At 41.3% G+C, this 14,779-nt stretch overlaps 1 protein-coding gene across 1 annotated transcript; it reads right to left on the bottom strand.

Moving 5' to 3' along the window:
* Positions 1-6,931: 6,931 nt before the first annotated feature.
* On the bottom strand, positions 6,932-13,709 carry BIRC2 (baculoviral IAP repeat containing 2; the record flags this gene model as incomplete). The annotated part of the gene is made up of 8 exons (XM_079547295.1): positions 6,932-7,186; positions 8,044-8,085; positions 8,203-8,457; positions 9,572-9,814; positions 10,642-10,687; positions 11,386-11,464; positions 12,630-12,729; positions 12,836-13,709. 8 exons carry the CDS (start codon positions 13,707-13,709, stop codon positions 6,993-6,995), a joined length of 1,833 nt encoding a protein of 610 aa, XP_079403421.1. The 3' UTR covers positions 6,932-6,992.
* Positions 13,710-14,779: the final 1,070 nt, after the last annotated feature.

The raw sequence follows: 14,779 nt of genomic DNA, 5'->3' as shown, positions 1-14,779 counted from the left end.
AACATGATCTTGCTTTGGTAATTTGTACATGATCCCTTTGTAAAGCAGGTTTCATACAGTTCTTTTTTGTTCAGAGACTTACAGCTCTTATGTACTCATGGCATTCTCCCTTTTTGCCCTGAAGATCATTCTTAATGTGCTTTACTGAAAAAGATACCAATAACAAAATAACAATTCCATATAGACCAAATGTTTCCAAAAGTAAAATAAGTAGAATATCATCAGAGACTGAAAATTGCATAGGTAATGCAAGAGGTTAAGAATTTAGTTGTGATACAGAAGCAGATAGGAACCAAAGCAGACCTCTGCAGAATATGAACTTGCTCTCTAGACTGCACTCAGCTATTTAACTCTCACAGAGGTGGCAGTCTTAAAGGCAGGAAAGTTATGCAAGTGTAGGTATTTGTATTTGAGTGTTCTCCCCAAGAGTACAGATATGGAGACTGTTTATTCCTCATGTTGATCCTACAGTGCCCAGGCTATACCTTGCATTAGAATTTAGTGTTTGCTTCACTGTAAGGCACGTTGAAAACTGGCACAATGATTATTCTTCAGTGTCAGGACATTGCTGTGCTTCAAAGTGCCAAATCCAGCAACATAAATTGGAACTCAGAAACCATGGTGTTGCACCCAGCCAGCACGGAAGTGGAGGATGCTTCTAAAGAGTTAAAGTTACAAACAGGGCTCATAACAAAAGAAAAGCAACAAGTGATTGTAAAAACGGGATGGCTTTCCATTGTCATTGTTGTGTATTTGACAATTTTCTAGGCTTCATTCTTTGCTGGCAACTGAAGCTGTCTTCCAGATCACAATGCTAACTAATATGCCGCTCTCCATAAGTATCCAGCATTTCATATTTCTCTGTGGAAAGAGTCGAGCATCAGTGCGGCAAGCTGGGTAGATTTGAGTGGAGGAGATGAAGATGTGACTAACGGAAGTCACATGAGTGCTGAAAGGCTTTTTCTAAAAATAAGCACCAGGCCAAAACTAAATGTGAAGGCCACTTATAATGCATGGCTTGTCACACAAATGACTTCATACTGTGTTTAGCATATTTTGTGCTACTTTGACTTGTTCAAATGGAAAAAGTGACTCACTTTTTCTCTTTTGAAAATAGAACAGCAGGATCTGCTGTTTGAAGTTCTGCTTTTCTTGTCTACAGAACGTAGACAATACTTCAGAGTCCTGACCTGATGGATCCTAAGCCATCAATGGGTCAGCAAGGGAGCTGGACTGGATTCTCAGTAGCTAAGTACTGGAGATTTTCTACTTCCTTAGGAGCAAGAGTAACCAACAGTGAGTAGTTAAAGTAGAGAATGCTTCTTTTTCAGAATATACCTCCTGCCTGAATTCATACACTGAGGTGGGTCACTTAGGACTAGCAAGAGAACTGAAGGTGCAGGTTTGGCACATCTGCTACACTAAGCATAATACTGTATGCCCTAGGCTCACTATGCAACAGTTGCCACAACACAGTGTTAAAGGCGGATGAACACTAATTCCACATGGTTCTCCTCTTCTGATGTCCTGTGAGGGTAGGCTGAATGACTGCAAGAACTAAGTCTTGAGAAAGTCTCACTATGATGTTACTAAAGAACTGCTGATCATCATAAAAAAAGTGCAACATAAAGCTCTTTTCTAGACTGTGCTAATGTTGTTCCTTGATATTTCATGCATGGCCATACATTTCAGCAGATGAGAGCAGTGCTCCATTACAACGTCTGTTGTCCATCTTGATCTTAGAATCATAGAACAGTTTGGGTTGGAGTGGACCTTATCACCCAGCTCCAACCCCCTGCCATGCACTGGTTGCCCCCACCAGCTCAGCTGCCCAGGGCCCATCCAGCCTGGCCTTGAGCACCTCCAGAGATGGGGCACCACAACTCTCTGGGCAGCTGTGCCAGGACCTCGCTGCCCTCTGAGTAAAGAATTACCACCTAACATCTAACCTAAACCTCCCCTCTTTTAGTTTAAAGCCACCCTCTCCTGTCACTATCAGACTGCATAAAAAGTCTCCCTCCTGCTTATAAGCTCTCTTCATGTACTGGAAGGCCACAGTGAGGTCTCCCTGCAGAGCACAAGTGGAAGGGTCAGCAGAGCTATGCAGGAAGTGGGGCTGGAGGGACTTTGGGCTGAACTGCGGGAAGACCTGCACAACAGTTGTGGGACTGCAAAAATGACACAGCTCTTCAGCTTCCCCAGTAAAAGCTCTGGAAAAATGCTTTCAAAGAAGGAGATAAGTGCAGAATGAAGTAGGTTCACAAGTAAGAAATGACTGTTCCTCTCCAAACATTGCTGAACACTGTGCAGACTGCCTTCTGTATGGTTTAACATTTTCCTAGGGTTCTGTTTACAAAGTGCTACAGACAGTTTTACACAGCTGTCTTGGAATAGCGCTGAGAGCATAACTGCAGTGGCACAGAATTACCAAGCAGGGCAACCACAACCATCAGAGCAGGGAGGGGCAGAAAGCTGTAACCTAGATTGGCCTTCCTGCCAAAACTGGGTCAAGGAACTTTACCCAGTGCTTTCTAAATTAAGTTCTCCCACTTCTCAGAATGCAGCTCTGCTGCCAGTGCTTCTGTGAGATGCCTGGGACTCTGAAAGCACTCAGCAGGCAGGGACAATATATATTTTATATATATATATATTTATATATATATATATTAGGGCCTGAGATACCCTCAGACACCAGAAATGCCATTCACACCTGCATGAAGCACCTGAATCACTTGTTGCTAAAGCCCCGTATATGCTGACATCCGAACTGTATGTAGTTACTGATATTGAAAAACACTGGCCCCATATAGGTCTAAAGAAAAACACAGCACAGTAATGGTTTGCCTGCTCCTGTTTTGCCCTACTATCTTCTCCAGGTCCCTCTTCAAAAAGCAGGGCTTCCACACCAGCACTTCTTGTTAGCCCTGCTCCTGCTCCCCATGCAGACTCTACCTTCATCAGTATGAAGTACAGCTGGTTCCAGTATTGCTGCTTTCCAAGTTTGAACGTCAACTTCCAAGTCATACACCTTACGCCCTATCAAGTTGGTTTTTTGGGTTTTTTTTGTTTGTTTGTTTTTGTTTGTTTGTTTGTTTTTAAATCATCTTTAGCTTTGTAAGACAAAAGAGCCTTTAGGAAGTTCAAAAGCAGAAGGATGTTAATCAAAGCTGCTTAAAGTTATGTTCTATGTTTGAAATATTTGCATTTTATATTGCAAAATTAGAGGAATTACATATAATACAGTTGGACAAAAGTACAGCTAAAGAATCCTATGCACTGCAAGGTACGTATGTGAAAGTGGTGCTAGCTGTTGTACAGTATTAAAGCAGCACTGTGTAAACTATGGAAGAATGGATGAAGTCAGCGTCACTGAATTCACACTACAAACATGTAAAGATGAACCACTCCTCCCCCAGACTGCAAAGCAAGACTGCTTCAAGAACAGTACCTCCAGTATTACTTCAAAGGGACTCTATCTTGCTTAGAGATGCAGAGGAAAGACAAACAAGAACTAAAATGCATTTGCACAATTGCCTTCACTAAATCTGCAATACTACTGGTGGAAACACCCAGAATCTGCTAACAAATCAGTCACATAGAATCATAGCATCATTAAGGCTGGAGAAGACCTCTGAGATCATCCAGTCCAACTGTCTACCTACCATTAAGACTGCCCACTAAACCATGTCCTTCAGTACTACACCTACCCTTTCCTTAAAACCTTCAGTGGTAGTGACTCCATCACCTCTTTGGACAGCCTCTTCCAATACCTCACCACTCTGAGAAGAAATTTTTCCTAATATCCAACCTGAACCTCCCCTGGTGCAATTTGAGGCCATTCCCTCTCATCCTACTGCTCTTACCTTGGAAAAGAAGCTGAACCCTTCCCTCACTGAACCCTTCCCTCACCACTATGTAGGCAGTTGTAGAAAGCAATAAAGTCTCCGCTGAGCCTCCTCTTCTTTAAACTGAACAATCCCAGTTCCTCAGCTGCTTATCATAAGGCCTGTGATCCAAGACCCTTCGCAGCTCTGCTGCCCTTCTCAGGGCACACTCCAGGACCTTGAATTCTTTTTTGTATTGAGGCCCAAAACTGAACACAGTACTCGAGGTGTGGCCTCACCAGGTCTGAGCACAGAGGGTTGTCCCTGCTCCTGGTGGCTGCACTATTGCTGATACAAGCCAGGATGCCATTCCCTTCTTGGTCACCTGGGCACACTGCTGGCTCACATTCACAAAGCATCACCCAACTCCCAGATCCTTTTCTTCCACAGCGTCTTCCAGCCACTCTACCCCAAGCCCATAGCATTACCTGGGGTTGTTGTGGCCAAAGTGCAGGACCCAGCACTTGGACTTGTTCAACTTCATCCCACTGGCCCCAGCCCATCAGTCCAGCCTGTCTCCAGGCACCCTCAGAAAGGTGTGGCTGCAGTTCTGCTAGAAATACAACATACAGCTCAGTCCATGCAGGAACTCAGCAGGCAGACTGCCAAGCCAGGAGACCCAGAGGTTTCCCTGAAAGACTCAGACAAGGGCGCTTTTGTTAATCTACTGTTCAGATGTACAACAGGAAAGATATATACAAACACCACCCATGTCACATCTTCACGCATGGATGGCAATCTGCTAGAAACAAGCATTTCCCTGCATAATGCAGGTCTTGCTCTGAACAGTAAGCAGCCATTTCACTGTCACCAAATCACAATAACCAGACACAAGCTGCACAGCTTCTGCCACCTTCATGTCTGTGGAGTGCTTTTTACGAAAGATGTGTACACGTAAGATCTATAGGTGAAGCGATGGGAGTCAGTTACACATCTACATCTTGCCACCATCCTGGAACTTGAGAAACAGCATTTTCATATCACACTAGAACAAAAGACACTAAAATATTGTTATACACAGTTGTGAAGATTAAGAAACCTACGAACACTTCAACATTACCATGGAACTCTGAAAGATGAAGTCTGACAAATCGGCAACACTGCAGGATTTAATAGCTGCCCCAGCATATTCTTCCCCTAAAATCTGATGTTAAGGCCTTGAAAAATATCCATGAATACTTTCCCCCCATAGAGGTGAGCATCTACCATGCCAGCCCAGGGAGATAGAGCAGAAAAAGGTAAAGAGCCAGTAGTTAAAGGAGTCATGGGATTACCAGCTCACAAAACAATCCCAAGGCTTCCAAGGAGGCTGGGAGATCTTACTATTAAATTGCACAGTCACTGTAAACTTTTAAATACAGCATTTACATTTTAATTTTTCAACATTAAGGTTAGACTGCTACACAGCTACCCTTCATTTAATCTCTAGGTCTTTAGAACCATTCCTGGTCACGGTTTCTATTCTTTGAAAAAAAAAAAAAAAAAAAAAAAAAAATCAAGACAGAAGGAAGTACCAGATGCTGCTTTATTTAACTAACTAAATAATAATGTCAGAGTGTGAATCCCCTACTTCGGGGGAGTGAAACACCAAAGACCGCAGAACTGAAAAAACTTCTGATGGAGAATTTTAGTGACTGCAGCCTACAGAGAAAAGCCAACAATGAGAACAGAATAAACAAGCACTCATTTGCTAAGTAAAAATATTTTTAATTCTTTCTTCATATAAACTGTTATTAATATACATTACACAAATATCTAAACACAATCAAAAACTTTAGAAAGTCTTGCTTTTCCTGCAACAGTTAGCCTATTTTCTCCCCCTGGTCTACAAGAAAACCAAACCAGAAGAACAGTACCTGAAATTCACTATCAAAGAACATCCCTCTGAATTGTTTCCTCACATCCTGTACTGACCTTACATAGGAAGATGCTGGAGGCAGAGGGTGCTTACAAAGATGGCCTCTGTGAGAAGAGACCATAGGCTGACAGACTTAACCAGTTCCAACATGGACTCACGGCTGGCAAAAAACAATCCAGTGAGCAATGCTGCTTACATTCGATAGCAGATTTAAGAAAGAGTAAACACCTCTAGACAAGCAGCTGGGAGAGACAAGGGAGAAAAAAAAAAAAAAAAGAGTGAAACAGCCCTGCAGCCACCAAGGTCAATACAGGAGGAGGGCAAGAGCAGCTCCTGGCACCAGAGCAGACTGCCTTGACCATGGAGGATCAGGCTGTCCCCCAGTAGCCCATAGAGGATCACAGCAGAGCAGATATCCACCTGCTGGCAGAGGGCATCCTCTGTGAGCTGTAGGTTAGTTATGAAGCTCCTGCAGAAGCAGGCTCCTACTAGAAACTGTGACTCTGGAGAGCAACCCCCATAGAGCAGGCTTTCTGGCAGGGACTGCACACATGGGGCAGACCCACACCAGAGTAGTCTGTTCTGTAAGAGCAGTTCTATACTTGAGTCTTCAGAAGCAGCAGGCGTGAATAAAAACCACATTCTGGGCAGGGGGGAGGCAGAAGAGTTAGGAATAAAGCTGAGCCTAAGAAGGCAGCAGGGGTGGGGAGGAAGGTGGTCTGTTCTAGTAATAGTAGGACAGTGAGAACTAACTATCAGTAAATTAAATTCACCTTCACCCCATCACTCTGCCTATGACAGAGATTCTTGAGCCATCTCCCACTCATTATCTTGACCCATGTACTTTTCTATCCTGTCTTCTTGCCCCACCTTGTTAAGGAATGAGAGAACAAAGTTAGCCCACCACACATCAAGGAATAAATGCATGATGAAGACTTATGCAAAGCTCCATTTGAGAAACTTGACCAGAGGGGTTTTATTATTCAGATAACAGCATACTAATAGAACTACTTTCCTTAGAAAGGAAACATCATCTTAGTACTGAGTTAGTGTTATAAATAGAAATTTTCTTTGGCAAGCAAGACCCAAAATATTCATTATGTTGATACGCTCCACTGTTACACAGACTGTGTTAGATAACTGATTAATCATCTTCTGTAACACAGTTTTCCCATTCCGGAGACATTGCTGGTTTAAGCATGAATGTTTCTGTCATCTGTTGGGCAGAGATATTCTGCAAGTTCCCCTCCTTACGAAAGAAATGTACGAACTGTACCCTTTATTGTCCCCCTGCAAATAGGGCATTTTCTAAGGGATGGTGCACATTCTTTGCATACCACTAAGTGCCCACACGGAATAAAAACAATAGAAACTTCTTTGTCCATGCAAACTTTACATGTTCTTTCCTCTTGCAATCTCCTCAGTTGTTCTTCCATAGGTAAACCTGGGGGGAAAAAAAAAAAGAAAAAAAAAAAAAGAACTGTTAAAAAGCCTGAGTAGAAATGCATTCTGCTTAGAAAGTAGGGGAATAAAGAATGAAATGGAATGTGACTATCTGTATTCATTAAATATACACGGCAAACATACTTGTGGACAGAAGCACATCTCAGCTCAGAAACTGGTGCGCAAAGAACCAGCTAGTCCGTACTTGCCATTTCTGTAATACAACAAACAGCTCAGGGATTGCGACCAGCTCCAGCCCTTGAGCCTTCTGTTCATATTTTAGCATATGCTGTACTCTTCATGTTTAGATATTAGAGACACAGTGTACACTGACTGGTGGAAGTGAACTACATTCAGGCTTGAATACTTTAATGCAGTCTATTAGCATATTAAATTTCACAAACATCTGAACTATAGGAGTAAGAACTAGAGCAAACTAACTCACGTTTGATTAATTCTTCTATCCACCTGTTGGCCAAACTAGATCTTAGGACAGCTATAAGCCACTTTGAAAAAGTGGCAATCATGATATCTGCTGTGAAATGCTAACCTACTATTCACTGCCCAACTTCAACCACATGCCTGAATGAGACTTCGTACCAGGCTCAAGTCCAGCATGTGCCTGAATTCTTAAGCTCTAGAAAGCTCTACCTAGTGCAAAAGAACATTGTGCTTTACACAGGTAAAGGCAGACAGATGAGCTTACACTTAACTTTCACATACACATATCTTACTAAAGCAAATCAGGGAGAGGGTACAGAATAAAACCCATTTCTTAAACAAAGTTCTTCTCTTTTGAGGATGTTAACTATGTGTCCCACAATACCCCTCAAATTAAGAAAGCAGAATTTAAGATACCTGATACATCTTCTGTAGGAACGTACTTTATGCTCTTCTCCACTGAAATAAGAGGAAAACATTCAAGTTATTTCTCTATATTCCAACAGCATGTGATTTTTATACAGCTTTAATTAGCCTCTGATAAACTGACAACTGTTAAGAAAAAAAATGACATACCAAATAAGTCTTTGTAAAGTACGGGGTCACAATCTTTTAGGCAGTTTCTGAATATGCTGGCTGCTGCATTGCCTTTCACTAGAACCATATCGATCAGTTCCCTTGCTTGCAATGGTGTCTGAGTCTTTTGCTTAATGACATCGTGCTCAAGTTCTGTTATCACTTTAGCTGAAAGTAAACTGCCAAGGATTGGAAGTACAGAGGTCAAACGCTGGAATAAAGCCATCCGATTCTTCCGGATTAGGGACAAATCGTCTGGAATACAGAACAGATTACATGTTTGCTAGGCATACAGTATTCCAAGGTGCATTTGTTCAACTCTTCAAAACATTCACTTACTACAGATCATCAAAAAAAGACCTGAAAATTTTAGCAGTGTTCACACACACAGTAGGTTTAAAGAAAGCCAAAAAAAGCGTTGAAGCTTTTTCTACTAAGGAAACTTCCTGCTCCCACCACTGGATGAAAGCATGCTGGGGTATCCTATCTAATTTCACACTAGCAAGAATCATCCTCTGCATAACACCAGTGCTGAGAACTGATAGGCTGACATGTAGATGGGATCAATCTTTAAGAGTTACCCAACAGAATTATGTGCAGGAAAATAAGAAGCATAGCACAACTAGACTTGAGAATTTTGTTTTTTAATTAGTCTATCACATACAATTAATAAAAAAACCATGTAATTCCCATAATGATTCAGTGGTTGAAGCCATCTCCACTTCTGTGACAGAATATGCAAGCAGGCAAGAAGCCAATTCAACTTCAAATTGAGAGATTCAGTTTACTGCTTCACAGACTCTAGAATTGCAGGTTTTTGCTTCAAAAAATTAGACAGTCTAGAAACAGCAGCAAATGTCAAAGGTGCATCAAATAAGCATTGTTAATAGCTGACATACGCGGTTGAGTCAGACACAAAGTCTGACAAAAAAGCCTTGACCTCTGACAATCCTACAGGATTTAAATTACTAAGAGTTTACGTCCTCTTCTAAGAGGTTGCTATGTTGATTCACTAACAAAAAGCAGACAAATTTGGAAGGAGACCAAGAAAAAAAAGTCTTGAAGGATTTTGCTTAAATTTGATTGATAGCAATATAAGAGCACAAATTTATTAAAATATGACTCTGCTTCTATTGAGTTTAGAATTGCCTTATTCTCTACGAGTACCTGTAGAAACCATGCTCCTGGAAGGGAAAGAACTAACTGAGACTGCTAGTTCTATACAGACAGCCAAACAATACTTTTACAGAAGTTGATTCTAACTGCAAGTTAAATTACTTTGTGAATAAAAAATAACTAGAGAAGTCAGGCCAGAAAGCTGAACAATGCAAACACCTCATGCTTTCATTTCTATTGACTCTTTGCATACCTGATGCCACTTCTTCAAACTGCCTCTCTTTTTCTTCCTCCCTCTTCTCATCTTCAGCAGTGAGCAGATCAGACACAAGATCATTAACAGTCTTGTAGTTTTCTTCAGTGGCCAGGATTTTACTTTGCACTGTTTGCTTTACCAGACGCCTACTGAATCCCATCTCCAAGGCAGCTTTAACTACAGGAGTATTCATCATGATTGCATCTTCTGAAGGACTCTCTCCAGGTTCAAAATGAATAACTAATTGAACAGAAGAAGTCATTGTTTATCAAAAAGAACAGAATACTCCTACAAGTCATCAACATTACCTACATGCAAAACCTAAATACTATAAAAGCTAATACCTTCAGTGGTTAGGCTTTTTCAAAGGCATTTTAGCAATTAGTTTTAAAAACTAAAACAAGTTATTTAGATTCAGTTGTACTGAATCTGTCATCGACTCTGATCCACATCAAGTCTTCACTTAATTATCTAAGATAGCTCAGAGAAAGCACACAGAATCCCACTGTGACTTGGGATTTTTTTGTGTGAATGTTGGTTTGCAGGGCTTTTTATGCTTAGTTATTTCTAACTTCAGCCTTGAGAAGCTAGAAACCCTGAATTCAGAGACCAATTCTTTGCGGTATATGCTATTTCAGCTCTCAACAAATACTTTCTATTCAACTTCCTGAGCACCAGGCACGTGGGACTGAGTCTTTGTCCTTAACCAGCAGGAACTACAGCATTATCTCCTACTCAGCATAACTGGAGTTCTGCTCACAATGGAACTTAAAGGCTTCACTTTATCAGCTTGTCCTACCCTTTCCCTGATCACTGCTGCCCAGTTCCCTTTCTAACCAGCTACATGCTTAAAAATGGAATTGCACAACCTCACGACATCCTCAAGCAACTGCTCCGCCAAGTTCCAATCTCTAGAAGTAGCTTCTCTGAAGTCATGTAGACAACTGTAACACTGCTGTTCCCAAGCAAATCTAACAATTGCTGAACAAATTAGTTTCAGAGATCCAGTCATTAAGAGCACAGAGTGCTGAGGAACTCTGACAATGTGCTTTGCATGTTATACATACTTGGATCCATGTTTTCATCTACGGGTGTATCAGAAGTTGACAGGAGCTGTGGAACACAATGAAATTATATTACTATCCAAGCGTTGCTTTTCCCTCTATGTACCACACCAGCACAGTAGTCTCTCAGTCAAGCTAAGCTTTCTAACTGAATGGTATCCCCTTACGGATTTGACACGTGGTTACATAAGCCTGAGTTTATAGATAACCAATACAAAGTTAGTGCTGACCACTTCTGTGAAGAGCTCACCTTATTCTTATCAGAAAACGTGTAGACAAAAGTAACTCATGTGTGAGGAGCAGACAATTAGAACTGCCCGTGTCCAGTTCCTCAAACAGCAGCTGCTGATTTGCATTATTCACCAGAACTTGCATAATCAGAACTTCCTTCTCCTGACACTGAGGTTCAAAGGATCTAATTGCCTCCTAACGAGTAACAAAGGATTGTCTGTAAATGACTGAGTGTTGTAACCTTGGAATTACTACGATAACATTATACCGCCTCCTTTTTAATTTCCCGTGACACTCCTTTGTGAGTAACCCTGTACAGGGTAAGCTCTAATCACTCAGTCCCATTACCCATGGCTCAGCACTAATTTTGTTGTTTTGTACTCATAAAGAGCATTTACCATGTTGTAAACCTAATAGAAATATATCTAGAAGGCAGAAGGAGGAACTGAACCCTCCAGAAGAGCACAGCACTATTCAGCGAGGGAAAAAGCAAAGCTACAGAACTGTAAGGTTTACCTGTTCAAGAAGATGAGGAAACCTGGCCTGAACTTGACTTACAAACTCTCCTCCTTTCACACGGAGCAGATACTCACACCTGAAACATTGGCAAAGACGTAATTTATTACATTTCCTATTTCACAATGGAAACAACCAGAAAATAAAAATGCAGAAGAATGAAACCACCTACAACAGCACAGCATAAATTAAATGCATGTTTCTCTTCCTTTTCATTGGGTGAAGAGTTCTCTAAACTGTAAGCTTGATATAGTATAGTATCTGGTCACACTTTGATAAAGTTTTTCCACTGTGTTCAGCAGCCAGTAGGATTAGGCATATAAATGCAGCAGCTCTACATGTGCTACTACTTTTAGTCAAAATGGCACTTCATGAGATATGACAGCACATCAGTTCCATTACAAATGCAGTGATAAACTGTTTCTAACCACATCTCATGGTTTTTATCTCCTACTCACATCATTCAGAAATTCAGAGAACTCAACTCTGCTATCAAAGCCAGATCTGCTTCAAGAATTCAGAGTTTCATCTCTTAAATACAGAAACAAAAGGCATTCACTTTATACATGCATCCTGCAGTACAACAGGAGCAGGTAAATTGGCTATGAAAGATTAGCTGGAGATCTACAATGTAAAGATTTTCTATTAGCTACACTCAATTTCAAGAAAGCTATTTCTGTCATTAATGGAGATAGAGATTTTCCACAGGTATAGGCAGCAACTGAGTATGCAACTACTTCTTAATTACAGGGAATGTATTCAGAAGTTATTTTTACCATTTTTCACAGCCACTGAAATCTTCACAGTCCTTTCTATACCTAGGAGACTAAACTACTTGCTGAAAGGCAGGTTCAAGAGCATTCACGACACTCACAGAACCAGACCAAAGTTGAAGGTCCTCTCCACCTCACTTCTCGGCAGCTCTTCTCCTCGGCCTGCTTTCTGACTGCTTCCCTTACCTAAGGTGTTCTCATTAACAATGCAGTATCACTTGCTAACAGTGATATGGGGATGCATACAGTTTTCAGTCATTAAGTGGAAAGCATTAAATACCATGCTTCATGAAGTAAAGATTCAAACCCACGTTAGCACATCAAGAGTTTCTGCATGAAATATAACGAAATGATAATCTGTACACCATATGGTAAAAACAAATACATTTGGTGCCATACATAACTGCCAGAATTAAAACTACTTTAACAGTAAGGACGTGAACCAGTTGTGATAAAGAATTTGCAAGTTACCTTGGAAACCACTTTGCATGCTCAATCCATGGATCATCTCCAGATTCCCAGCACCTTAACCCACCATCACAGCAAAAACACTTGACATCATCGTTGCGGCCTTTAAAACACAAGGTGAAATATCTAGCAACCATTTACACAACTTACATTAAAGTAAATGTTGATGCAGCAATACGAATGACATCAGAGACGTCAAGTTTTCTTACCTACATAGTAAAAACCAGCATCTGCAAGCTGTTCAGGCTGAACTGGAATCCGAGTTGGCCAATTAATGAATGTTTTAACACGGGCTTCGTGGGTTTGCATGGTCACATTGGAAACATTGAAACTTGGTTGGTCTCGCATGAGGTTTTCCACAAAGGGGCAGTTAGGAAAGTGCCTCTGATGCTCTGACATGGCATTATCTTTTGGCTCCCAGTTACTCAACTGACCACCACAGGTGAAACAAGCAACTTTGTCTGCTGTCCCCAGGTAATAAAGACCAGCTTTCGCCAGATCGGTGGGCGAGAGAAACATCAGGGGCCACGTATGGAAAGTGCGCAGCCTAGCTTCTTCTGTACTCATGGAAGGGTTGTGAAGCTTAGATCTTAAGTGTGAGAGGTCTTCGGCAGCCCTAGTAGTTATTGGGTCTTGAGGAAAACTGGAAAAAGAGCCACTGAAATAGCCAACTTGTTCAAAGCTTGGAGAAAGTGTCATGGAACGTAGAGATGGTGAGAGATTGCTTGTGACCAGAGGAGAAAAGGCAGAATGAGTGGACAGTCCAAGGTTGTTAAATGATAGCATGTTTTGAACAAAACTGCAGCTAGGATACCCCTGTTTATGCTTCTCCATAGCATTATCTCCTGGCTGCCAGTTGTCCAGCACTAAGCCACAACTGAAGCATTTAACTTTATCTTGGACACCAGTGTAATAAAACCCAGCCCGGGCAAGCCTTCGTTCTGACACCGGCACATTAACAGGAAAAGTAGAAAACGTTGACATTCTGTAGAGCTCACAAGACAAGTCGTACTTCAGTTCTCCAGACTGAGCATTTTGCTTCATCACGTTTGCCAACAAAGGGCTACTATCCATTATGTTCATAATGAACTGTTGTTGGAAAAAATGGGACAAGTCTTCCTCTGGGAGGTAGTTGTGTGCACTGAAGGCAATTCTGAATAACCCTTGCCTATATAAATTAAGAACCTGGAAATGAAATATTTACGTGCAACTTTGAATGCACTGTATGAATACAATCAGACACGTGACTATCAGACTTAAAACATTTGTACTTGAGTCTGCACAACTGCTTTCTGTGCAAAAGCTGATCCATCCCACTGACAAATACAGGTATGTCAGAGGACTTTCCCTCACGCTACACAGTAACATCATGTGCTTTCCCTTTGCTGTGCATCTGGGAGAGCAGTACTGATCAGTCAGGCAGGTGGGCTTAGGGCCCTAAGGGGAAAGCCTCAAATGGGTTTATCAAAATCCTTCCGTTAATAAAGAAACTAAAACGGTGGGTGGAGGACACGTTGCATTTCCCAGCTTAAAATACTGCCAAGTGATTTAAAAACTATTTCACCCTATGCAGCTGAGCAACGATACAAACAAAATTTCAGTTTACGATTCTCATTAGGAATCTCAAAAGAGCCCCTGAACTGATGTAACTGAATTGATCTAGTCTATTTCCAACTGCTGAACTGCCAAAAATAGCCTTGACACACGAATATTGTTGTAAGAACTGCTAAGATTTCAGAAGTCAGTTTACACTCCACTTCACTTATATTAAGCTCAGCTATGAGATGTAATAAATCCTATACACTGCCTCTGACAAGGATGAGTTATCTTAACTAACAAGCCTGGAACAGCCCCAGGCTCTTCTATCTATAACAGCACAGAATGAACAGCACAGTGTTTCAGTTTTAACCTGGTGCCTTAGTTACAAGTATGCAGTTATCACCTTTAACATAAATAAACTGCTTTGCATTGGGACATAACAACACCTCATAGTGATAAATTAAGGTTTTTCTGTATGCCATGTTCATAAAGCAAACAGAACCCTTGGGTAAAAGGAGAAAACAGCCTTAGTTTCTTTATTTGTGCACAGAACTACCTCCCAGAGTCCAGACTTAAGTCCCGTTTGAGGTGCCTACGCCTCCATGCTGGTACTG

The sequence above is a fragment of the Tetrao urogallus genome, assembly GCF_951394365.1.
Source record: "Tetrao urogallus genome assembly, chromosome: 1".
NCBI classification, from domain to species: Eukaryota; Metazoa; Chordata; class Aves; order Galliformes; family Phasianidae; genus Tetrao; species Tetrao urogallus.
Note: the sequence above shows the minus strand (reverse complement) of the source record. Positions and strands in the feature narration are given on the sequence as shown.